The following is a 25,727-nucleotide window of genomic DNA, read 5'->3' on the forward strand; positions in this document are numbered from 1 at the left end:
GGGTTAGGTCTTTTTGGTACGATGAGCAAAAATGTTCATCAGGTAATTGCACCATAACAAACTTAGTTGTCATTCTTTTCAGAAAGTAAATCTGAAATTAGGAGTGCATTCACCCGTAATTTACATTGCCTTCTTTTTTGTTTGATTCGTTAGGGGTCGTTCCCCCATATAACTAGTACATAGAAGAACACATTATTTATCTTTACAATGAGTAGTGTTTAATGCTTTTGCTTAGATTGTGTGTTGGTCCATTTTGTGGCAAGCCCTAGTTATTTCTGTTTGCAGATGAACCGCCAGCACATGTTTTGCCGCCTGCTGACTCACAGCCCTTGGCTTTTTCAAGGCCGTAAAATGTAATAATTCATAGTTTGTCCAAATTCCATGATTTGCACTTAATTACGTTTGTGAGGTGAGTGACACTCAAGTGTGTCACTGCACTTGTGTTGTGAGTTGGGACATATGCAATGTGGCACACTGGTGGGGAAAAATCTGTGGGTACACACGTGAAACAAAAACACTGGAGTGGTAGTAAAATACTCATACTTTTATTAAATACTTTTATAATTGATATATGCATACACTTGCACAGTTGGAGAAGGTAAAGTGTGCAGGGTGGTAGCTTTATAAACTTTGGTCTAATGGTGCAGGTACTGAGGAATAGCTTTATTTACTAATTGTATGGATAAGAACTGATCGGGGATATTTATGTTGTAATGTGATTGGACTACAAGGTTGGTAATCTTACATGAAGATCACTCAGGGGGACGATATCAAAATTATTTTGTATAAAAGTCTGGGGGCTATGTGTGTCGGTCTCAGTGATGGGAAGGGAATGTCTCCTGAACGATAAACAGGCATGTAACCCTACCTAGAGTGCCCAACTGCATGTGTAACTTATATCCTGACTTTTTTGGGCAACGGAATATTGCCTTGAGTAAGTTACATAATAGTGGTGGTGGCAGCATTCCGCGTTTTTATGAATCATGTATGTGACTAGTCCTTTTTCTTCGTGTCAAGGAGAGGGGGGTATGTATACTGACCACTTTCATGTAAAGTTCTGTAATTATGTAGAGCTATGATCTGTATTGAGTGAATGTGTGTGTGCGTGCATGCAGTCCATGTGTGTGGCACATGTATGATAATGTCTGGTGAGACTCTGATGACTTAGACCAGGGGGGATCCATTTTGAATCTGCCTTGGGTCGAGTATGACACAAGATGGGAGGTGGATACAGTTTCCCCAGAGAGTGAAAGTGTATTGACCTCATTCCCGTGGCTGAAGGTTAGAGATCCATACACAGCAGCTGAGAAGGATGGAGATAAGACTTCCTTCAGAAATTGAGGTCCTTATAAGCAAAGGGCTTCTGATTAATTCTTCCTGGTCACAACGTTTAGTAGATGGTATGGGTAAGTGGTGAGAGTGCAGTTTGTTCAAGATGAGAAAAATTCATGGCATGTCTTTGCCTTTTCTCAGTCCCTCATTACTGCTTCAGGAAGTGTGATGACAGAAGAGATGTCATACTTCATTGTGCCCTTGTTTTAGATACTCCTCCTTGGAGCCAGCATCATTGCTACCTGGTTTGACAGCCATCTCATTTTAACCCCTTCAGTGCCCATGACGAGCTGGACTCGTCATGGGCCGCGGTGGCGCTGTGCCCATGACGAGTCCAGCTCGTCATAGACCCCGCCCGCTAATGCAACGGCCGGCACTGGGCGGGGAAAGGGGCGGGCACTGAAGGGGTTAAAAAGACTGTGTCTGAATAAGAGACAGTACATTGAATCTATAATAATTGGCCACTGTAGTGCATGGACTGTTCATTTTTGTGGGGGTGTGTGGAGTGCATATTAGCCTGAGTAACGTTTGAGTGCTTTTGGAGTCAGAAAGCAGAAGTTTGTGTCTGGCTATCCGGTATATGGTAATGGGGTGTTGTAAATGTATGAGGAATGTTTGTTATTTCGAATTGTAGAGTGCAGTTATCACATGTGAGGGTATTTAGGCGCTTGAACTGGTGTGTTGGTGTGTGGTCCCTGCAGAGTCATTCAAAGAGCCAGGCTTCACCTTCTTATGGAACTTAAGAAGTGAGCAGTGGAGTCAGGAGTGTGTGTTTTAAATCTGAATGTATATAAAAACATGAGCATGTATGTTTTGAGTATTCCTTCTGGGGTGGGTGTATCTGTTATTTGTGGTGTGGTACTTGTAGCGAGTAAAACAATCCCAAACTGTTTTTTTCTGAAGTAGATCTTTTAAAAAGTAAATGTTAAACTTTTCATGTTAATAGATAATTTAATAATGCAATAAAAACTTAACATACAGTAAGCAATATTTTTTGGGAATTTTAAAAATACTTCAAAAATGTGTACCAAGATGGCCGTGTGTACGTGATCCATGAGGGCTCCGCGGCAGCAACTGCAATATGTTGTAGTCCTGGCTGTGAGCGCGATCTGATGCATGACAGAGATGTGGTAACCCCTACCCAAGTGAAACGCCCATCTAGTCAGCAAGGAGAGACCCCCATTTACGCAGTTGCGGCAAGCAGGCCTCACTCTGCCTGCCTTGAGCTACGCAGTTGAGTAATCGGTGACGACTTGCCCATGGGTGCCATGCAGGAGACTGGCGATTACCCTGGGCCAGTAGTGCAAAAGCGGTTATCCAGGGGGCCTTGGGAGTAGTTTCCACTCTGGCTTGCTCTGGAGCAGAGGCCGGCTTGAGTTGCTATTGAGTTAGCAAACTGGAGACGGCGGGGACAGCAAGCCTGATGTGTTGGGGGCTGGTCCATCCAACCTGGAGTTGAACTGACAACGGTGCAGTGAATGCCGAGCCCGGGAACCACTGCACAGCAGGAGCATTAAAGGGCTGTAAGGGACTCCTGTAGGGGAAGCGGCTCAGGATGCCGATGTCCCCTGTCTGACTCTAAGATGGCGCAGTAGCTCTCCGCGGGCTGACCCTTTGCCTGAAGATTTAGCGGCATCAATAAAATAAAGCACACGGGGTTGGTGGCCGCATGAGGAGTGAGTTGATTGGCGGCATGGTAGAGGTCCTGAGGTGCGCAGATTTCCCTGCACGACAAGCCATTATGGGGGCTCTGAGAGGAAACTCCTCCACCCTGGAAGAGCAGTGTCATTTAGGCCTAATTACATATGAGAGAGGAGTAGCAGACCAAAGAGAACGATCTGAGGTGACTGAACGACATTCTGGAAATGTTTATACCGAGCTCAGAGGAAGCTAAACCAGCAATATAGGGTGAAGCAAGGGAGAGAACTGGTGACAGCCCTCCCCTGAGGCCAACAAGTTGAACAACACATGGTGATGATGATCTGATCAAATCTCTGCAGCCTCTATGCCACCTAAGAAGACTCAACAGAATAAGGTTTCTAGCTATTTTATCCTGGTTGAACCCAGTGACGACCTCTTGGGACCCTCAAGCGAAAGGCACAATGTCACTAACAAAAGTGGATCTCCTGATATCAATACAAGATTGTAAGCGTAAACTTAGGGAGGAGTTGAGGGCCAATATGGCAGCATCCCGAAAGTCACTTAAATCGGACATTAATAGCTGCCTAACAGCCCACCAGCAGGATGTCGACTTGGAGGGCAGCAGGCCTTAGATATGGAGTCCAAGATGCAGGAGCTGGAGCAACGCATGGGATGAGTGAAGACACTACAAGCCTCATGGAAGCCCAATTTCAGGCCTACATACTTAAATGCGAGGACTTGAAAAATAGATCGCGAAGAGGTAATATTCTCATTCATAACCTGTCAGAAGGGCCAGATTTGGAGGCTTTTGTGGTGGTGCTGTTTTCAGAATTACTTGGGAAATCAAAATACAAAGTAAAATTGAACGAATACACAGGGTTGGTCCGTTGCAATATGATGGAAAGAAACATCCTACAGATATACTGGTTGAACTCCACTCCTTTAAGATGAAGGATTCTATCCTTCAATTTGCATGTAAAGTGGAGGAGGTCTCCTTTCAGTGTACGTCCTGCTCCCTATCTCAGGACATTGCCCTGGCACGTTCACACGTCTCCTACAATTCCACCCTATTACTGATAAGTAACTACAGGAGCACATTCGATACCGCTGGACATATCCTTTCGGCCTAGCTTTTGAACTACATAACAAATCGAACCATGTTACAGATCTCCAGGAAGGAACAAAGCTTTTGGGATTGCCGTACACTGTGGAGCAGAGAGTCTAGGGTGGAATGGGAGGCTCCTCTGATCCCTCATCGGCAGCAAAGGATAAAAGGCAGTGGCAGACCCATACGCAAACAAAGTCAGAGAGGAAATGTTGAAGCCACAGATATTGAGCTTCATTGGGGCTTCGGGGGGTGCCCACAGAGAATCGATGTATGACTGATACTATAGCATCTTTACCATGCGGTGACTGTGGATGGACTATCTGCCCATGATTGGCCTGAGCTCATCAACACACGATCAGAACTTTATTTTCCATATTGCTTCATGCGTTCCTTTGATGATGATTTATTTTCTCAACTTCTCATGTTAACATTCAATTATCTACTCGGATTTTGACCATTTCGCCCGAGGAGGGATATTACCCTGCTATAACGTTATACACGTAGAAAAGTTATGTTTTAGGTTGTTTTATATGAAGGTACATGTGGGCGTCTTATCAGCTAAGCTCTATGAGGTGACGGGAGGCAGGGTGAAGTGCTTATTGTTCCATTCCGGGAGTCGGGAAGAGGTTGGAGGGGGATGGAATCCGGTGAGTATCTCAGGAAACTGTCTTTAAAGTTAGAACAGAGCAAAGAAATTATGTGGTAGCTCTTCAGGAAACACATTTGAAATGCTCGGAGGAACACAGCTTGAGACACAGGGATTTTCCGATGATGTATAAGCCCTCAGCAAACTCCAAGCACAATGGAGTGGCACGTTCTTTCCACTCGACACTACAATTTAGTCCAGAGGGCTGTAAAATTGATAGGGAGGGGAGCATAGTTATGGTAAAGGGTCGCATTAGGGTATGCCTCTTTACTTTTGCGTGATTAATGGTCCCAATACCAGTCAGACCCCATTTTTTCAGTTGTTTCTAACTGTTTGCCAGCTTTGCGGAGGGCGAGGTAATTGTCATGAGTGATTTCAATCTAAGCAGGGAATTAAAGGTAGATATTACCCATCCTAACAGATCTATCACAGGGAGTTATCCCAATGTCTTAAAAAGGAAGTTTGCAGAACTGGGTCTTTTAGATGCATGGTGGACTCTTCACCCTAACGGACAAGACTATACTTTTTCTCCCACTTCCATAGAAGCTATTCCCGTATGGACTGTTTTTGTAAGTAATGCCCTAGTCCAGACTTTGCAATTGGTATCCTTTCACCCTATGGCAGTGTCGGTTCATGCTCCAGTTGATATGAGCATTAACTGAGGTGCCCCTCCTCCTAAATATCGCCAGTGGTCCTTCCCTAGATCACTGTTCCAAGATCGACTTGTGAGAGATGACCTGTGGAAGATGATCAGAGAATATTTCCAGATAAATAATCCATGCTCATAATCCTCATTCTCGGACCCACCCCATCAGCCTGGGACGACTCTTGGTGGCCCACGTCACTAGGCACAGCCCCGGAACCCACGGACCACGCACGTGGGTTATCCTAGGCTCCACTCTCTCCATGACCAGGCAAGTCAACGCCGTCTCCGCGTCCTGCTTCAACACCCTCCGAATGCTCCGCAGGATCTTCAAATGGATCCCCCTCGACATGAGAAAAAGCGTTACCCAGGCCCACATCACCAACAGACTCGACTACGGAAACGCCCTCTACTCAGGAACTACAAACAAGCTCCTGAGACTACTCCAACGCATCCAGAACGGCTCGGCTCATCCTTGACGTCCCCCGCCGCAGTCACATCACACTCCACCTGAAAGGCCTGCACTGGCTCCCCGTCAACAAAAGGATCACCTTCAAGCTCCTGATCCACGCACATAAAGCACTGCACAACACCGGACCCACCTACCTCAACAACCGACTCCGCTTCCACACCTCCGCCCGAAGCCTCCGCTCAGCCAACCTCGCCCTCGCCACAGTCCCTTGCATCCGAAAAACCACCGCCGGCGGCAGATCCTTCTCCTACCTCGCCGCCAAGACTTGGAACACTCTCCCCACCATCCTACGACAGGCCCAGGACCTGCTGGCCTTCAGAAGACTCCTAAAGATCTGGCTCTTCAACCAGTAGCACCCCCACCCCCCCTCCCCAGCGCCTTGAGACCCTCTTGGGTATGTAGCGCGCTTTATAAATGCAGTGATTGATTGATGCAATACCTCGCCCCTTAATACCTGCAATGCCTTTAAGGCGGTATTGAGGGGCCAATGTATAGGGTTAAACTCATCCCTGAACAATCAAAGGGTCAAAGAAAGACAGATGCTGGAAGTAGAATTAAAATCGGTAGAGCAGTCTCATTAGGAAAACCCTACTCTTTCGCAACAAAGGTAGGTGACCACTCTTAAGGGGAAACTTAATGCCATCTACACCAGTCGGGCTGAGCTCGCTCTTTTAACACTTCAACATACAACCTATGACCAAGGTAACAACGTGGGTTCACACCTAGTGCAGCAATTAAGGGTTAAGAGGCAGCAGGAATATATAGGGGGCGTTAAGTGTGCTTTTTGAGCCATCACAACATCTGACCTTAAAAAAGCACACATTTTTGGGCACTTTTATAAAAACCCCTTTCACGGCAGAGAAGACAAATGACCAGGCCCAACTGAGATATCTGGAAAGTGTTACTCTTCACCAGGTAACGGAGGCCCGGAATGACCTATTAGGCAGTCTAATTACAGAGGAGGAAGTTTGTAAGGCTATAGGGGATCTAAAGCTTCACAAAGCCCCTGGGCCTGATGGACTGACAGGCCAGTTCTAAAAGGCAATCAGCTCCGAGCGGACCCCACATTTAGTGTCCCTCTTTAGTCACATGGCCACCTCTGGAGCAGTCACCACGTACATGAGTGGGGCCATTATTTCTGTCATACCAAAACAAGGAAAGGATCTTGGACTGTGGCTCCTACAGACCCATAGCTCTTTTGAATTTGGACATTAAATTGTATGCGAAAATATTGCCCACTGGATTGGAGGTTCTGCTTCCAGATCTGATCCATTTGGATCAATCCGGTTTTTATTAAAGGTCAATAAACACATGACAACATCCACAGCGTCATCCACCTGATAGAAAAAAGCTAAAAAAAAATCCTCCTAGGCAGTCTTGTTGGCACTCGATGATAAAGTCTACGCACATTGCGGAGATTTGGCTTTTGTGACCGATTTATCACAATGATTAAAGCCAATTACGTGATACCCAAAGCAAGAGTACTAGTAAATGGGGGGAGTTCTGATCTCTTTTAGCTGGGTTTAGGGACTAGACAGGGGTGCCCGTTGTGACCCATGTTATTTGCCTTAAGCATAGAACCATTAGCGGCCAAGATACGCGAGACATTGCAGATTCAAGGCATTCAATTCGGCTTCATAGAACATAAAATGTCACTGTTTGCGAATGTTGTCTTGTCTTTGACATCACTTTGAACCTCTCTAGCGACCTTCATGGATGAATTAGATCAATTTGAAAGTGGTAGAATTCTGCATCAACCTGACCAAATCTTTTTTACTTCACCTGACACACTTGCCATCATAAATGGACTCTTTGGGGACAGCTCTACTCTTTCAGTGGGCTAGAATGGCCCTTACATACTTGGGCATTAGGATCACCCCTAATCTTTCCGACCCTGATCGGGCCAACTACCCTCCACTACTGCAACAGCTGAGATTAGACTTTAAATGATGGGCACCCGTGAATCTTTCTTGGCTGGGGTCAATTCACGCTATCAAGATGAATGTATTGCCTAGCTGCTTTACCTGTTTCAGGGGATCCTGATTGAACGGAAGCGTGTGTGTTTTTTACTGCTCTGCATTGACTGGTAATTCAATTTATTTGGCAAAAACGCAAAGGATTTCCACCTCCACCCCCACCCCAGCTATGGAACACTTCCATTACACTCAACTAAAACATTGGGTACTCCAGTCAGAAGTGAGAGAGGCGGCCACTAGAGAGCGCTCTCTGATTGGGAAATTTGCCCAGAGAGGTTGTGGTACAAGGCAAGGGACTGTATTTCTTTTCTATATGCACACTTGCTGGATACTCTACACACACCTAAACCACACCATATGGAGTGGTGGGAACAGATCCTTGGAAGGGCCATCTCAGAATCTATCTGGTCTAAACCATGGCGAGAGATCCCACGTTTTAATAGCCCACGTTTTAACCATTCTATGGGATTCAGGGAAGCTCACTATAAATTGTTATTCAACTGGTCTCCGTATCCCACCAAACTTAAGAAAATCTTTCCCCAAATGTCAGATTTATGTTGGAGGGGTTGTGGATTATTGGGAGACTTTAAACATATATGGTGGGACTGCCTGTCTATTAGATCGTTTTGGAAATAAATTCCGACCCAGATTAAGGAGATATTGGAGTATCCGATTCCTGACGACCCAGGATCTGTCCTGTTGGGGTTAAGCAATGACTCCCCTAAATACCAGGCGAGAGGGGATAAATCAGTGATGTGGCTTTGTTTGTGGCCGCACAAATGGCAGTGGCTACAGCATGGAAGTACAAAGAGGCGTCCTCACTCAATAGCACGCTAGGCTGTGGCAGGCAGTCATGATGGAGATAATGTCCGGCATCTCCTCAGACTCTTACAAAAATTTTGACTGTCAGAGGACCCTTGGTGAACTATCTCTCCAGGGGCCTAACCCTGTGTGCCTACCCCGCTTGGACGAGAGCCCTACATCTATTTCAATTTTGAATGGACAGTGCCGCTTGAAATTACATTAGGGGGACGGCCTGAACAAGAGGTATTCCCTGGCCCCACCACATGCCTCCCCGGAAGAGGTTGAAGGCTGATATATAGATACACATGGCTAGATGCTCACATGTACCATTTGTTAATTGAGAGGGTTTAGCAGGGGGGGGGGGGGGAGTAGGAACAGGGGCGTTTAGGGGGAGTGTTATTTTGTTATCTGCACAGTGGGCGATAACTGACGCAGTAATTGACAAATTCCATTCTGTGCAAATTGTACCTCAAAATAGCTATGTATTTTTCCTGAAGAATTGTTTCAAAGGCAGGCCTGTACTGACCACCTACTTGGAAAACAAAAGACAAAAAAATGTGTGTCTGTGAAACATCTTTATGGAGCCGAGAGTGTGAGTTCAATCTTGGAAAAGAGTCAGAAGTTTGAGTGTTATCAGTTTCAGTAATACATTGCCATAAGTGCCTGTGTTATATGAGTATGTTTGAGAGTATTCAGACAGTTGTGTCTCTGAAGAGTTTGTAGAGTCAGAAACGTGAAGACATGAGTGTGTGCCATCAGTGTGTTGTGCAGGTGTCTGCATGGCGTGGACTGTGTATGTGTTAGGAGTTTGTTTCTTATGGAATGTGTGTGTCAGCCCCATTTTAAATAAAGTGTGGAGTGTGTGGGTTTTACCACTGTGTGACTCATGAGTCAGACATGTGAGTCTTTCAAGAGTGTGTGGAGCCAAGACTTTGTATCAAAAGTGTACAGTGCGTGTAAGCAGGAGTGTATGTTGCTGTCTATACCCAGGAGTGCTCAGAAGTGGATTTTCATTTTGTGTTGCAGATGTATATCCTTCTGGTTTTATAGAGTCAAGAATGTGTCTGTTTCAAGAGTGTGTGTATAGTCAGGGTTCAGGGGTGGGCAGTCTGGACTGAGTGGACTGTATTTTTGGATCACATAGACTGTGTGTTCGGCATTCTGTAGCATTTGTATTCGTCAGTTGCATCAGACATCTATATCTGTACCTAAAATTAGGTGTGTGTAAATGCGTGTTTGCCTCTTGCAAACGTCTGCATTGCATGCAGTGTGCACGTATGTTTGGTCTGCCTACCAGGCTTGTGTATGAAGTATTGGCTTTGTGGCTTAAGTATAGGTTGTAAACTCAGTCTAAGTTTGCAAATTTCTAAAGTGTTCACATTTCAGCACAGCTCACAAACGTTTTAAACTTTAAAAGAAAAAGCTGTTTTCAAACTTCTGTGACTATATCTATTTCTTAATTTGCACCAAACCCTTATATTTTGCCTGATAGTTCAGCTGATTTTAATCAAACCAAGAAAAGGCGGCTGTGCCATTTAAAAAGAAAAACAAAATTGTTCACCATTTTTACAAACACACCGACAAAAGTTTTGTATGGAAATCCAAGTTTCGGATACGCAAGCAGCCCCCCCCCCCCCCCACCCTTTTTTTTTTTTATCACTTGACCATTTTCTGCACCAAATTTGCCACACAGTTGCAAGTTGGGTGTGGTGAACTAAATTGTGCATCTGAGATATATATAAATAGTATGTCATGGTTAAGCCTTCATAATATATGACAGTGGTTTCAAAGCTTGTATTTCACCGAAAAGAGGTAATTCAATTCACAGCGCTAAATTCATTTGCAGGCTATTTAGGTTCCCTAAGTAAACGCAGAACCCTGTCAGCAAAAATGTATACTGTCCCACATTGCATTTTTTTCTATAATTGTTACATAAAAACACATTTTAAAATTAGGCATTATACGCAACAAAAATGCACATTTCTAAAAATATTGACAGATATTTGGAGTCTGAGGCAAAAAATGAACTGAACTGAATAGATGATGTTCAAGTACTCCAGATCTTTCTGAACTGCACTAAAATCAATTACTCATGTAATGTAAAAAATACATAATGAATACTATGTAATATGGTCCTGTAGTCCTTTTTAGCTGACCCACATGTCTGGAGGACCATCCTGCCCCGAAAGCAGAAGTTAAGAGATTAGGAGTTCTCCTGGATAAAGACATAACCATGGCCTTGCAGGTCAAGAAAGTAGCAGGTACCTGCTTTGGCTTGCTGAGATCCCTCAAGAAGATGATCAGATGGCTCCCTGCGGAAACCTGAAGAATAGTGATTAAAGGTCTCATCTTATCATGGTTGGACTATGGCAACTAACTTTACCTTGGTAGCCCTGGTTATGTTACCAGGAGGCTGAAGATTATTCAAAATGCTGCAGCCACAGTCCTGCTGCACATTCCTAGATCACAGTCTGCACGCTCGGCCTTGGTCAGCCTCCATTGGCTACCAGTAAAGAAAAGGATAGATTAAAAAAAATTACACAAAGTAAAACATGCCCAGAGACTACACATCCTTTGTCATCTCATCATCCCTCACAGTAAAGCACGAGATCGAAGGTCAAACAATCTCTTACTTATGGCTACCGACTCCACAGAGTCAACAGGGCCAGAGGTGGTGGACGATCTTTTGCTTATCTAGCATCTAAGCTTTGGAATTCCCTCCCTGTTCAACTAAGAGCCAACAGTAACTTGCTGAGTTTCAAAAGACAGCTAAAGACCTATGTATTCGTATAAGTAGTGTATTTTCTCTCACGACTCCTGTTAGTGATGGGAAGTCATTTGTGGGTAATCACACGCTCTGGAAAAGGCGACCTCTATAAAGCACTCAACCTTTGTCCATCATCCTTGTGATTAAAAAATGTCACCAGAATCCCTTTATAGCAATATAGGCATATATATTTCAGTTACCTATCATACATTTGTATGTATATATGTGTGTATATCTATCTGTATATCAATCTTACATGTTTGTTTAGCAGACATTAAATCTTTCAGCCCAAAATGCCATAATGATGGATTTTCATACACTGACTTCTAGAGCCACCCCACCCCAAATATTTTCGCTAAATCACTTAAACAGTGTCTGATGTGTCTAGGAACAATGCAACGTTTAAGCTTTATCTGCAAACAGCTTCATGCATTCAAAACATAGTGACTGTTGTATTTATATTATCGTATGAAGACCGAATACAAATGTATTGAAAATATACCTCTTTTAAATAATTTTTTTACTTTTACCAGCAAACACAGTTGTCTCCACATACGACGTTTTGGAATGATTTTCCTCCATTACGCTGTCATTCGAATGAATCACAAATGCAAGGGCAGTCAAACAGGACCTCCAGCCAACAGTTGTTGATATCAAAACCTGTGCCACAGTCATCATTGGAATTGCCAGAGCATATCATTTGTACATATGGTAAAAACTTACATTGTTTAAGAATGTGAATGTATGTGTTTATTCAATTAAGCCGATCATGGCATAATGCAATATTTAATTCTATTTGTTAACACCACTTTTCCAACTGTTCTATTTCCAAACTGCCTATTTTGAATAATCACTTCCCTTTCAATTACCAATGCAGTTTCTGAGCATGCTAGTACAGCTGCAGTACCATCCAGGTTGTGGGTTCTGCCCTTTTTAGTACACAGTATGTGGGCAATCCTGTCTTCACATCTTATTTGATCTCTCAACATCCTGTCTTTGTACATGGGACTTGAAGAGACAGAGCTACCTTAGTTGACATCTTATCTTTCTAAGTGACACAGTTCATCAACATGGGTGCCTCTAGATATCTTGACTATTACGGATGTGTAGGTATCCTTGGGATCCTTGCTCATCGACCTCCTGGTCTTCAACCTATCCAGTAAGTCACCAGTATACTGATCTTAAACAATGCTGAGATTTTCAACAAATATGATTATCACAGCTCAAATGCGGTAGTGCCCTCATTCAAGCATGGGTATTAAGTGCCTATCTCAAACTAAACCCAACGAAGAGTAGCAAGTAAGCCAAAATCAGAGACTTTCTTGCTAACACAGGACTGGATAGATTTGAACCCTAACTGTCTGTAAGCACAATGTCCCTAGGATTCATCATCAGCCATCTTTCCCTCAGAATCTATATATTCAAGAAACGTCAGACGTGGTACTAACTATATATTCCATGAACAATAAACATGTACCTTGCTAAATTGGATTTCGGACCCACCCTCCAGGTCTGGTTCTTTCCCACCTGTATGGAACAGATGCTTCTTTGGCTCCACTGAAGAGTGTTCTGCATGCTAGCCCTCACCTTTTCAATGTGATAATGTAAGACCATTGTACTCATACTAATATGGGTGTACCCCTATCGGTCCCCAGCATATACATTACCAACAAGTAACTGCCAACGCATCACACTATGACAGAAAAGCTCACAATCTCAAGAGGCCAATGCTGCACATAAATCAACGACCTTGCCAGATATAGTCAGGAAATGCAAAAAGTAAAAGAACAGATCACCAGTCTTCTCAAGGATGTACCGAAGGTCTAAAACAACCCAACCGCAAACAATATTGTTTGCTCTTTCATTCCACTTGATGAAAGAACTGATTACCATGTTGTTTCAAGGCACCCCTGCAAAGAAACAAAAGCTTTTTCTGGATAAACTATGATGATCAGTCCTGTCACGTTCCACAGCCTGGTGTTCATGCACAGTTTAAACCATTCTCTACCATCTTATTTAATACAGTGCTCCCTTGCACTACATAAAAGTATGCCTATTTGTATTTATTTATGTGATCCCATTGCGCAACATACTGGCCATTGTATGACCGAGCTGGTCTCAGTTGACGGATTTATTGGTTCACAGGTGAGACCAGGGTTGGAAAGGGACAAAAACAGGTCAGGACACCAAATAAAAGTGCCCCGATTTAGTGAATCCGAATGCAAAAACGTTGCCCACATTTGCAAATCAAGTCACTTTTGAACTTTTAAAGACACGCTTTATAGGAGTTTCACAAGAGCCCATGTGTGCTTGCTGCAGGCAATGTTTGTAGTAATATAGGGAAAGCAACAGTAAACACCCATCCACCAGACCCCAAAACAGGCCAACAAACAGTAAAAAACAACGCAGACACAGACCTGTCAGACCAACTCTTCTGACCATTTCTGATTGCCCCACGGATTAGACTGACACTTGGAAAGACTGCATAGTATCAGTTGGTTTTAAGATACTAAATGTTTGGGGCAGAGAAGGTATGTGTCCAGGACAGGTTTCCCTTATCACAGCTAGTATGATTCTTTATAAGAATTGGGGATGTGTTGATTTGTTTTGTCCAGTGGAAAATGAGCTACTTAAAAGCCTCATGTGAGAATACTTTAAAAGTGGTTGCACACTTTTGAGCTCTCTTTCTCTGGATTATTTGTTTAAGGGAAGCTAGCTTTTCCCATTTCAAGTCATAAATAAATGTCTTGTATGCTACAAATAAGTGACTTAATTCTGTAGTAAAGAACCAGCTTTGCCATAGCATTGTAATGATTCGACCCCATATCATCGGGACACAGTTGTCTTACTGTGTTATTTACGGCATCTAACTCGTACTTTGATGTCGCCAAACTTTAATGTAGTGCACATCAGTGTGTGCCATACTTGGAAGCCTATGCCTATTTCTTTTTCCCCTTCTATCCAAGGTGGCCAAGCTTTCTTGTCTGACGCCAAAGTAATTTGACAGTGTTCAGCCCGGCAGGAATAAGAGTAAAAGAAGACGAGTGTAGAGGTCAAAGAATAATGTTTAGTTATATTTTATTTAATTCCCATTTAGCGCTGAAGGCAGTGATAAAGAATTAGATGTCTTATGGATACGTCTAACCACATATACCTCACCTTTTGAATGTCTGCAGGCACCTGACTGGATCTGGAGATTTTTCTCAGCAATTCTGTTATTCAGTAGGTAGTGTCATACTGATCCATATCTGTTCGGTCCTGACCCAGAAGTGACGTCAATACCAATATATAACCACCTGCTTGGCTTGTTGATATCAGTTCCTTTCTTTCTGTGCTTTTTGACATGTATCCAGAGCCTGATCCTTCGATTTCTGTCACCTCACTGAGTTCTCTTCCAAAACTTCTGTAACTTTTCCAGTGTGCAAGGGACATCTTGCTGCAAAACAACTGGTTTTAAACCTTGCAAGGAATGTCACAAACTGCTGTCCATGACGGATCCTCACAAGGTTTTTCTCTGGTGACCGGGCTCCCATTATGACTCAAAATTGTGCAGCAACTGTGCTTGGATGAGCCTGAAGGCCATCCATCTGGCTTGAAAGGACTGGTTCCAGTAAAAGTGGAGGAAACGGAGGCGTTTTCATTTCTGAGTCCGTTCCTATGAGAGGTCATCCTCACGCTCCCAAGTCCTCATGTAAGTTGAAGGAAAAGGAGCACAAGAAGTCAAAACATGACTACACTTCTTCCCACCGCAGGGATTCTTGAGTGATGTCCAACAATCACTTAAGGATATGCTCTTTGACAGCACCAGAACTCTTTGGAGACAAGGCAGACTCTGCATTGGAGCATTTGAAAGAGAGCAAGGCAGCAACGCACTCCCTTAGCCTAGCACCACCTGCACTGCAGTTTCCCAGTGCCCCTTTAGAGGCTTCAGAAGAGGTTTACAGCAGAGGCCATGTCCGACCTTGTCTCAGCATCAACAGACCTCTCAATCCTTTTGAGACAGATGTTAAGGATCACTCCAACAGCCTCCAGGCACCCATGGGCAATGAATTACTCAGTGTCCATTCCCTGACAAGCGGTTCAAGCTCTCTTAGAGAAGGAAGCTATCGAGAGGGTGCCGGCATCAGAAGTTGGGATTGGTTGCTACTCCGGTTACATTCTGGTGCAAAAGGAGGATGTAGGATTTCGTCCTTTTCTAGATATTTGCCCTCTAAAATTGTTCCTCATGAAGGGCAAGTTCAAGATGCTTAGTTTAATCCAATTTCTGTCTACTCTGGATCCGTGCAACTGAATGGTATCATTGGACCTCAAGGACACTTGTTTCCAGATCCCCCGTACAGCAGTTCAATAGATGCTACATGCAGTTCTAAATAGGCCACAAGCACTTTCAGTTCTCATGCTCCCCTTCCCCTTACCATCAGGTGTTCACGAAAGTGATGGTTACTGCCCATCTTCAGAGGTTGAGAATGCCATTCTACCCCTAACTTGACGACTGGTTCCTGAAGGCGGGTTTGCCACACAGTCATGGCCCACTCCAGATGATGTCCAATCTCTTGACATCACTAGGATTCGCTATGTGCCAAAGTCCTTCCGGACTCCTTCACAGAGGCTCCCTTTCATTGGTGCCATCTTGGACATGGTGCTATTTAAAGCCTTCCCTCTCACTCAGCGAATCCAAGACACTGAGGATGTGATCACGGTTTTTCAACCCTTGATCTGGGTATCAGTAAGATCGGCAATGGTGCATCCAGCATCCTGATGGTGGACCACACCAGGTGGCACACGCAGGCTCTTCAGTTGGATTTGTAATCTCAGTGGCTTAGCACTGAGGGAACCGCTCTGGTTCCAGTCAGGTGTTGTAGGAGACTGCAAAAGATTTGCAGTGGTAGCTGCTGGACTTCAGGTGGACCAGTTGCAGCCCCTTCTCCCTACCCTACCCACGTCTAACGTTCTTGACGGATGAATCATTCCTGAGTTGGGTAAGTCATTGCCTCTACCACTCCTTCCCCAATTTCTAAAGATCCGGAACGACCGGGCCCAAGTCATCCTACTGGCTCCAGATTGGGCCAGGGGAGTATGGTACCCAGAATTTCTAGCCATGGGCATCTGTCTTCTGATTTTGCTGCATCTTCGGGAGGACTTTCTGTCGCAACAGCAGGGCAAAGACCTGCAGAACTTAAACCTCTCTGTTTGGCGATTAAGAGGCAATAGTTGATGTCATGTGATCTCCCCGCCCCCTCCTGAAGTAGTGAATGTGGTTTTGGCAACCAAGCATCCCTCTACTAACACCATCTATGCAGGATGCGGGAAAAGGTTTGCGGTTTGGTGTTCTTCCTTGCACATCCAACCCTTAAAGGCCCAGTTATCTGATATTCTACTTTTCTCCTTGTCTCTAGCCTCGCAATTCATTGATTTGGCAACGGTTAAAGGTTATTTGTCAGGCTTACCGGCCTTTCCACTATTGCTTGATCAGTCATCTTTGTTTAAACCACTTGCTGTGATGCATTTTTTTAAAGGGCCGATCCATATGATCCACCAAAAACCTTTGTAAAGCCCCAGTGGAACCTCAATCTGGTTGTCACATTCTTGCATTCTTGATTTGCACCACATTAAAACCGATGCACAGTTGCCCTCTAAGGCTTCTCACATTTAAAGTGCTTCTCATTGCTATCACGTGAGTTAATCACGAGTGAGCTGCAAGCACTTTCTGTTTGAGCAGTTGTACACCACCACGTTTCCAGGCAAGATGGTGTGAAGAACCAAGGCAGCATTCCTCCCACGGTTCTAGCTGCGTACACACCGCATCCCGAAATTGGCACTTTGCCAATAGCAGACTTACCTCCACTTCACAAAGAAATAATACAACTTTACAGAAACTTGACACAGTTCATTATGAGAACACTTATACTTAAACCTGGTTACTCTAGCAGGTCAACTTCAGGGGACTGCAACTAAGATCACCCCACAAACGCTGAATGCGGTTATGGGAAGAAAACCCACTAAACATGATCAAATGCTTTTCTGGATAGCACAGAGGCAGTGTTTCGACCCATAGACCCACAAGAAAAACACAATGCTGACTATTTGCTTGCCAATGGGCATAGCTCCCCGATATAGGATTGTACCTCTTGGGGGTACAGTTTCCGCTGCCATACACACCAGAACTCATGGTATCCCTTCAATAACTGATACCAGAAGTATTAAGACAAATACAGAATGAATATGGAGCAGAACCTGCTCTAAACTTGGGATGAAATTATTAGGCAATTTTCACCAGGTACCAACAATTATGTTAGCAAACCTAAAAGGTGAGGCAGCTGTGGTGGCTATACCCCAACGCCTAAGGGAATGCACTCCAGCACAACAGGAGCAAGAATTACCTAGAATTATCAAAGATACATACACTGAATTAGATAGAGATAATTTGGAAGCTAGAGCTACAAAACTACAAGTAAAGGCAAGTGCCAAAAAGGATAACTCCAAGAAAACACCTGAGTTGTCTAAAATGAAGTGGGATAATACACAACAGAAAAATAGAAAGAATAGATCACAATCTAGGGGTGGGTCTCGTCAACAGGTTTCTCCGAAAGGAGGTATAACCTTAGAAATCATGATAACATTAAAAAACCTGGCAGGTATCAGGATACTGATACACGTTCCTCTCATGCCTTTCAGGGTTCATCAAAAAAACTCAGAGGGAAGGTCGGTCAGAACACAGATCAGAAGAACGAACAATATATTGACTGTAAGTTCCATGAGGAAGTAATACGAGTTATTGTTTGAGTCTAAGACGTAATGTCAAAGGCCATCTTCACAGCGATTCCCAGAGACCATTATGTAGCATTGTAAGCCAGGCAGTAATCCGCCTAGTATTTCCCCATTCAGAATTACCCATACTGTGCACATTCTCAATTCTGAAGGGGGAAGACCACCTTTGGTTACGAGAAAATGGGAATCCTAAGAGAATCAGTTTTTCTGTACCAAATCCTTCATGTTTCTCCATTTTGGACCAGAGTTTCACCAGTATATTTCACCTGCTTTGAACTGGCAGAATTCCCAGCACAATTTGTGAATTCGTTAAAAGTTATTTGAAGAATGCTTGAATGAGTCTTTTTTTAAAGAAGATACGTAATCAGTGTTATGGAAGGCGGTGGAGTAGAAAGAGGTAAGGCATTTACAATAGTATACTAAACCATTGGCGGTGGCATGAAAGTCAGTACTGGGAAGAAAGGTTCCATTATGGGGAGAAGTAGCTCTAGAGTAGAAAAACGTACACCTTTCTGTAGGCTACAAGGAGGTTAATAATTATAATTGTTAGCAACACTGAGTTCTAGATCTCGGGTGTGATTGCTGAGAATTACAGTCTCCAAGTTGTTTCTGAACAACGGGGATTCCAATAGTAAATCTTCTGTTCTCTGGGTATTCGTTGGAATTAAGAAATGTTTATTTTGAGAGCCAGATTGTTTGGGTTCCTTCATGAAGAGCTTTGTAGACGATGTAGGCAATCATGAATTGGCTCCTTGTCTCAAATTGTAGTTACTTTAGTGCAGTCTGCCGTAGGCATATGTGACCATGTTTTCTCGCCCCGACAATGAGCCTGACTGCTAATGGTACATTGCCCTAAGAAGTGTTTGGTGGGATTTGGCAATACTATGTAGCAAGAAGATGCCACGGTATAGTCTTGAGAGAATGAGCACTTGAATCACCTGTTAGAAGTCTTTTTGGGTGAGGTGTTTGATTCCTCTCAGTAGTCTCAATTGGTGTGGTTCTACCTAGCTAGCACATATATGTGAGGTTGCAGGTTGAGGCTTTTGTCTAAGAGGAAGCACAGAATTTTTGGGCAGTCTGCAATTTCTAGTAGCAAGCACTTGTTGGTCCATTGTTGGATAGGGATTGCACGGTCGGGTGAGAGATTATAGGCAACTCCGTTTTGAGGGGGTTGAGTTTAAGGTGATGCTAAGACCTCCAGGATTGGATGACATTCAGACTCTGCATTAGGAATATGATGTTAATCCGGATAGGTGATTTTCATGTAAATTTGAGTTATGTATGTATATATTCGCCAGAGCATAAATATCATCCAAGACATAACATCTTGTGTTGCTGCTGTGCATGAACAAAAGGAGCCTGCCTGGAAGAGTGGTGCTTTGCAATTATCCCCCAAACCAATAATTTGCCATGAGGTATGGCCATGCCACAAAAGAAAAAATTCCTGTTCAATATGCAAAAGGACCTGTTAATTGAATAAATCAATACCTAATACTATTTGGATAAGAAGGATACACAATTCTGCCAGCACCCCATTGGGCAAGTGCTTCTCTTCCTTATTATTGCATGCTTGTGATACCCTAACCATATCCTAAGAAAATATTATCCATACATTATCACCTATATTTGTTTTAATTGTATTGCTTACAATAAACTCACAAACAATGAGATGGTCTGCATTAAATTGTGGTCCCTGGGAAAATGCTCACGAGGAAATGGCTTGACAATGAAATGGATGCAGTAAATGGTATGGGCTACCTCACTGCAGCTCAACTCTCTTCCACCCAAGCATTGCTCATGGTATAGCATAGAATCAGTCAGCTAACGTGCTTCTGCACCTCGCCGGCAGTATGAAGCACTACATAAATACAAATCAAAACAAATGGCAACCACTATTGCACATATTCTTGGCTGACAAATTAACTTACTGCGGTCTGCTCTTTCTTGTACATCAAGTCCATTGCTAGTTTACTACGTGTAAAAGAGCTTCCTCTTTTGAGATGTAATAGAATTACACAGCTGCTTGGGTAAGATAAAGCTGATAATGTTATTGATCGCTGGCAGATAGCAACAGAATGGGTTCTGATGCATCTTGATCGATATGTTTAAATTTAATGGATTTCTAAAGGCCGGTGAAGATTGTTCTGTTACTTGAGAGCGTGAGAAAATATTTCACAGAAGAGAAACCTCGACATATAATGGCAACAACCACAACACACGCTCAGCCTCACATAATGCGCCAGCACTAGGGCTTAGCTGTGTTTGATGTGTGTTACAGAACAAACCATAAACATTTAATAACAGACTTTATTAAGAGCAAAAAGAATGATCTCATGTGTTAAGAAAAATAGTAGACCTTATATTATGGAAAATAGCATTTTAGAAATATGTTCCCAATTAGACGCGGAAGCTTTACTTTATAAAATAAAAGGCTCTAGAAATATTTTTGAAAAAATGAGGGCTAAAATTTTTGTATTTATAGACACGATGTGTTTAGCCGTCTACCCTCCCCCAAGTATTTTCTTATACGTTTTAATATGTTGGTACCATAGTTGAGTAACTTGTGTGCAAAATACAATATGTCATTAGAAACTTCAAAAATAACTTGTGGTGCTTTTTGCTGTCGAGCAGAGGTGGCACTGTGTGATGTCTCTTCTGAAGTCATGATGGCTTCCTGTTTCCAAAACTCCCATATGTAATCTTTTATCACCATGCTGTCACAGGTTCGCCTCGGAGTGCTGAAAAGCAGCCACCGGATACCTTGATTAAGGCACAGAATGTGAAAAGCAAATTACTGCGAACGCGCAAAACCATTTGCATATAATGGTTCAGTAATATCAGTAAAAAATATTACTTAAATATAGTTATATTAATAATACATAAATTTAATTAAAAGGCTTGAGGTGCATCTAGCAGGAAAATAATTGAATTTTCACCGAATTTCACATACTGCGATGATTCATTGGCTGTAAATATGCAAAGCTTTGTGCCCATAAGGCAATCAACCAGCAAGGCAGATATGCATGTTTTTTTAACTGAAAGAAGAAAGTCTAGCAAGAGGCATAAATAATTTAAAAAAAAAAAGTCAGTCCAGGAACCCTCCAAACTAATTAATCTGCTGGCGACTGTTCCGTCCCGCGCCATATGAGATCGTTATTTCACGCGCAATTATACAGTGTTTAACAATTATTTATGATTACCACTGTTAGTCAGAAGGTGTCAGCTTGTAGACGTGTGCATATGGAGCAGGATTACTGAATAAACAATAAAACCAGAGTATGATCATCTTCCTGTGCAATGCGACGTAAAAAGATTTCAAGTACAAACTGTTTTGAGATCAAATTGCTTAATAAAGCTGAAAGATGCATGATTTTCTGAAGCCTCGTATTCCAATGGCGGGGAGAAAAGCCATTCTGTCTGAAGCACAGGAGTAAAAGCGCAGCGCCCGGTTTGTACGTGGCTGGGAGAGAATCACCTGCCATGTTAAAAAATAAGTAGCGGGCCGAACATGGAGCATCTGAACCACCAACAATGGGGTGTGATGTAGATACCTATGGCCAGGGGACACCCGGCAGTTACTTGTTATTGTATGATTATACATGTGCACTGATACTGTTGCTATGAAAATCAATAAAAATGATTGCTATAAAAAATAAGTAGCGAAAACAAAAAAAGCAAAGGGAAATACCTTTTCCCCAATGCGCTGGTGATCTCAGCTGCTGGCTTGGAGGACTCAGTGCGCACCATCCGTGCAGAGTGCGTGAGTCCTTTGGAAACACGCCGGTCTCTGGGAAACGATTCAGCACACTGGTTTCCCAGCAAGAAAGGCACACTGAAGTGAATGCCTGCTTGTGCCCCGGGAGGACCACAGAGTGCGTTCTGATAGAGAAGCACTGTAGTCGGTCCCTGCTTGTGCCCTGGGGGACCGCAGAGTGTGTTTTGATAGAGAAGCACTCTAGTCGGTCCCTGCTTGTGCCCCAGGTGCATGGAATGCCGAAACAGCATGTGGCCCAAAACGAAACTGAAGCGTGGCATCTGTGACTGACTCGAGTGCCATGATAAGTGGGAAGTGCTCGCTTGGTGTCAGTGTAAAAAACAGCAGTGCCTCCAGGCAAATTTGAACAGCAGGGGTCCTTGCGTTGCGTGAGGCTGTGAGCCAGAAAAAACAAGCCCAATCCTGCTAAAAAAAAAGCCCAAATTACGTGGGTATCAAATTGCTAAGAGCCTAAAAAATATGAGCAACGAAGGAGGAGGCATGTCAAAAGTCGTACCTCAATAGAAGTGTGCAATTAGGAGGAGGTGGGAGGGAGGAAAACAATATTTAAATGTAATCAGCTAAGGTGCTGAAACTACGCACAGGCAAACAGAAACAGAGCAGGAAACCAAGAAAAAAAGTAGTCCCCCAAAGAACAGACAAAAGACTGTAGTGTGATGTGACAGTACTTAGTCCATGCTGCATGGGAGGAACAGAAGAGATAAAGGAGGAACAAATAGGCAGGGCTGACCGCTGGCAAGCAAGGATTTTTGAAGGACACTGACCCGATCAAAGCAAAAGCTGGGGGATGGCTTTAACCCAACATAAGAAATTACAATAGGTCTCGAATGCTCGACCTAAAAAGATGAACTAAAATCCAAACCTCAATTTCAAAAGAAGAAAGTAGCTGGCCTTAAAATAAGAAATGCCCAGGCTACTGAGGGCTCAACTTCTGAACGGGGAATGGGCTCTGACGATGCTAGACAGCGCAGCAGAAGTAACAGTAGTTCGCCAGAACCTGATGGAATTTCTGGTGACAGCGGCGTTAAATGAGCATATAATGGTGGAGACACCTGATACTACGGTAAGTGTCCCACAGCCATTATACGAAATAACACTCCAAATGGAGGGGGGTCATACCTAGGAAGGTTAAAGGTCTCTTTTGGGAGAACCTTACTTTTGGATACAACATCCAGGAAAAGATTGGCCGCCCTAGTTTGTTATGGATTCCCCAAAAGGAGAAACAGTAATTTTACCAGCTTTCTCTGACCTCATTCCAGAATCACTGAAATATTCATACGTGCAGTAGTGGGTGTTACCATTAGCTCCTGCATTATACCGCAGTCATGCAGGGTGGAATGCTGAGTCACCTCACCATGTAATCCCAGTAAAAACGACTCCAACTCCGCAGAGACAATACCCAATAGAACAAGATGCGATAAAACAAGTCAGGCAGATCTTAGATCAACTTGAACACCAAGATATAATAGGGAATTGCACCTCTTCCATGAACAATCCTTTGTGTCCCGTAATGAAACCCTATAATTCATATTGTTTAGTTTTAGACTACAGGCATTTGCACACATGCACAAAGACCTTTTCAGTACAGAATGCACACAGTGCCGCATTGATGAATAACATTGTGCGTAAAAAATACAACTCTAGATATCTCAAATGGATACTTTTGCCAAAATATAGTGCCTGAGAGCATATATTTGACAGCATTTTCAGCCCTAGGCTCTTAGCGTCAATTCAGTCGACTGCCCCAACGGTATAAGAATAGCCCCGGGCTGTTCTCAGCAAGAGTAACAGACTTGCTTCAAAATTGTGATGAGGAGGGTGTGTCCTATGTAGATGATATCTATCTGACGCATCCTGAGTTATTGGATTATTTTGCCAGAGTGAACAATATTATTTTGGGGTTTGCCTTTGAGGGATACAAATTTAATTTAAAAAAAATCAAAAATTGTCCACTTAAATGTCCTATTTTTGGGATATGAACTCTCGAATGAAGGGAAAAGACTTGCAGCTAACTTTTTAGAAACGTGTGGCTGCTCCAACCTCCGAAGATTCTGAAAAATGTACAATCTATTTTGGGATTCCTAAATTCTGGCAGAACATACATTTTGGATTACTCAGAAAAAGTAAAACCTTTCTACGACTTAATCAGACCCGATTTTTCAGTTCTCCATTGGACACAGGAACACTGAGAAATCCTACGTTCCTTACAAGCTGACATGATAGCTTCCAAAGACTTAGACGTGTAAACACTATGAAATTTGGTGATCCCTGTAAATGCGGGTCAATCAGGGTACATATAAGGAAGAGGTGTGGCGCAGCGGTCAGGGTGCCTAATGCTGGACCACAGGGTTCACGGTTCAATCCCCGGCTCCAGCGGGAGATTAGCCCAGCACCATGCGACTCTGTGAAATTGCTTGCTTAATCTTCCCGACGGCCCCCAGCGCCAGGACACCTCTGGAGGTAGCTGTGTGCTTTACAAATGCAGGTATTCTATTTTATATTATACCTATCCTTCAATGAAGGCGAAACTGTACCAATTGCATACAAATCTCATCTGTACACAAACGCTGAGATACGCTTTGCATCCCCTGAAATGATTCTAACAGCGGTTTAGTGAGAGAGAGCGCGCACTGGCACAGGGGAAACAAATAATTGTTGTGACTCCAGTACCAGCCTTAGAGCCTGTTACAAAAGCAAGTGTTCCAAATGCGAAAGCACTACAACCACAATGGATACAATGGGTTAATTCTCTCTCTGCAACAGATGTAGACTACAAATTTGATTCTACATTAAACAGAAGAACATTATTTACACTGACCGATCTGCTCAGCAGCCGTAGAAGTAAACAGCAATACAGCGCAGCTTGTGTGATTGTAAAGGGTCGTATGCAAGACCGCAAGTTCCATCTTAGTAATATGCAGACGCAGTCTCTAGGAGATTGCATGGCTCAGTTGGCTGAACTAAAAGCCTTAGTACTGAAACAAAAATATGGATCGAGAATTCCCCACACTTTTTTTCTTTTTAACCCCTTCAGTGCCCATGACGAGCTGGACTCGTCATGGGCTGCGGTGGCGCTGTGCCCATGACGAGTCCAGCTCGTCATGAACTCCGCCCGCTAATGCAAAGCGCGGCACTGGGCGGGGAAAGGGGCGGGCATGCAAGGGGTTAATTCTCTTTGTTAAATGTTCATGACCATCAAAAACATTATCTGCCTCGCAGGGCAGTGCATTCAAAAGATATTAAAACATTTTTATAATAAAGCCACATATCTATTGTAACTTCAGTGGTCGGTAATTTGCTGGCAAACATTGCCTAGGTCTTCACACAGTCTTGTAAGTGTACACTTAAGATAGCATGTTAGTACAAAAGTATAAGGGTTCAACCAGATGTTATTTTGTCTATTTGGGCCCTTGGTAACAAATATTGCCTCAATGGTTCCCAGATGTCTTTGGGTCTTGATGATGACGGTACTTCCTCTGCAAATAACTCCAAGTTGTCACAACAGTACACCAAATCCATAACCCACCCCTCAATCTGTGGAGTTTGTTTACTCTCCCATGTGAACGTAATTCTCCGCTTGGCCATCAGGAGGGCCACTCTGGCGAATCTGCCCAGAGTACCCTTTAGCTGAGGAACATAGCCAAGCAGGCATGTGAGGGCTGTACACTGCAGTAAGGTACCAGTCATGGTGTGTAACCACTGTGAAACGTCCTCCCAGTAATGTAGGACAGCCCTGCAGCCCCAGGCAAGATGAAGAAAGTGAGCTGCCTCCTGCCCGCAACGTTTACAACAATT

The 25,727-nt window shown here is 43.5% G+C and overlaps 1 protein-coding gene across 4 annotated transcripts in view; it reads left to right on the forward strand.

The window, feature by feature from the left end:
- BRDT (bromodomain testis associated) overlaps positions 1-25,727 on the forward strand; it is a 1,895,586-nt gene that overhangs the window by 1,075,662 nt on the left and 794,197 nt on the right. For all 4 annotated transcript variants that reach the window (XM_085602176.1, XM_085602174.1, XM_085602177.1 and 1 more), the window contains one exon: positions 11,923-12,100. In XM_085602176.1, the coding sequence (XP_085458302.1) occupies positions 11,923-12,100 (178 nt within the window). The remainder of the gene's footprint in view (positions 1-11,922; positions 12,101-25,727) is intronic.

The sequence above is a fragment of the Triturus cristatus genome, chromosome 4_2 (assembly GCF_964204655.1).
Source record: "Triturus cristatus chromosome 4_2, aTriCri1.1, whole genome shotgun sequence".
Taxonomy (NCBI): Eukaryota; Metazoa; Chordata; class Amphibia; order Caudata; family Salamandridae; genus Triturus; species Triturus cristatus.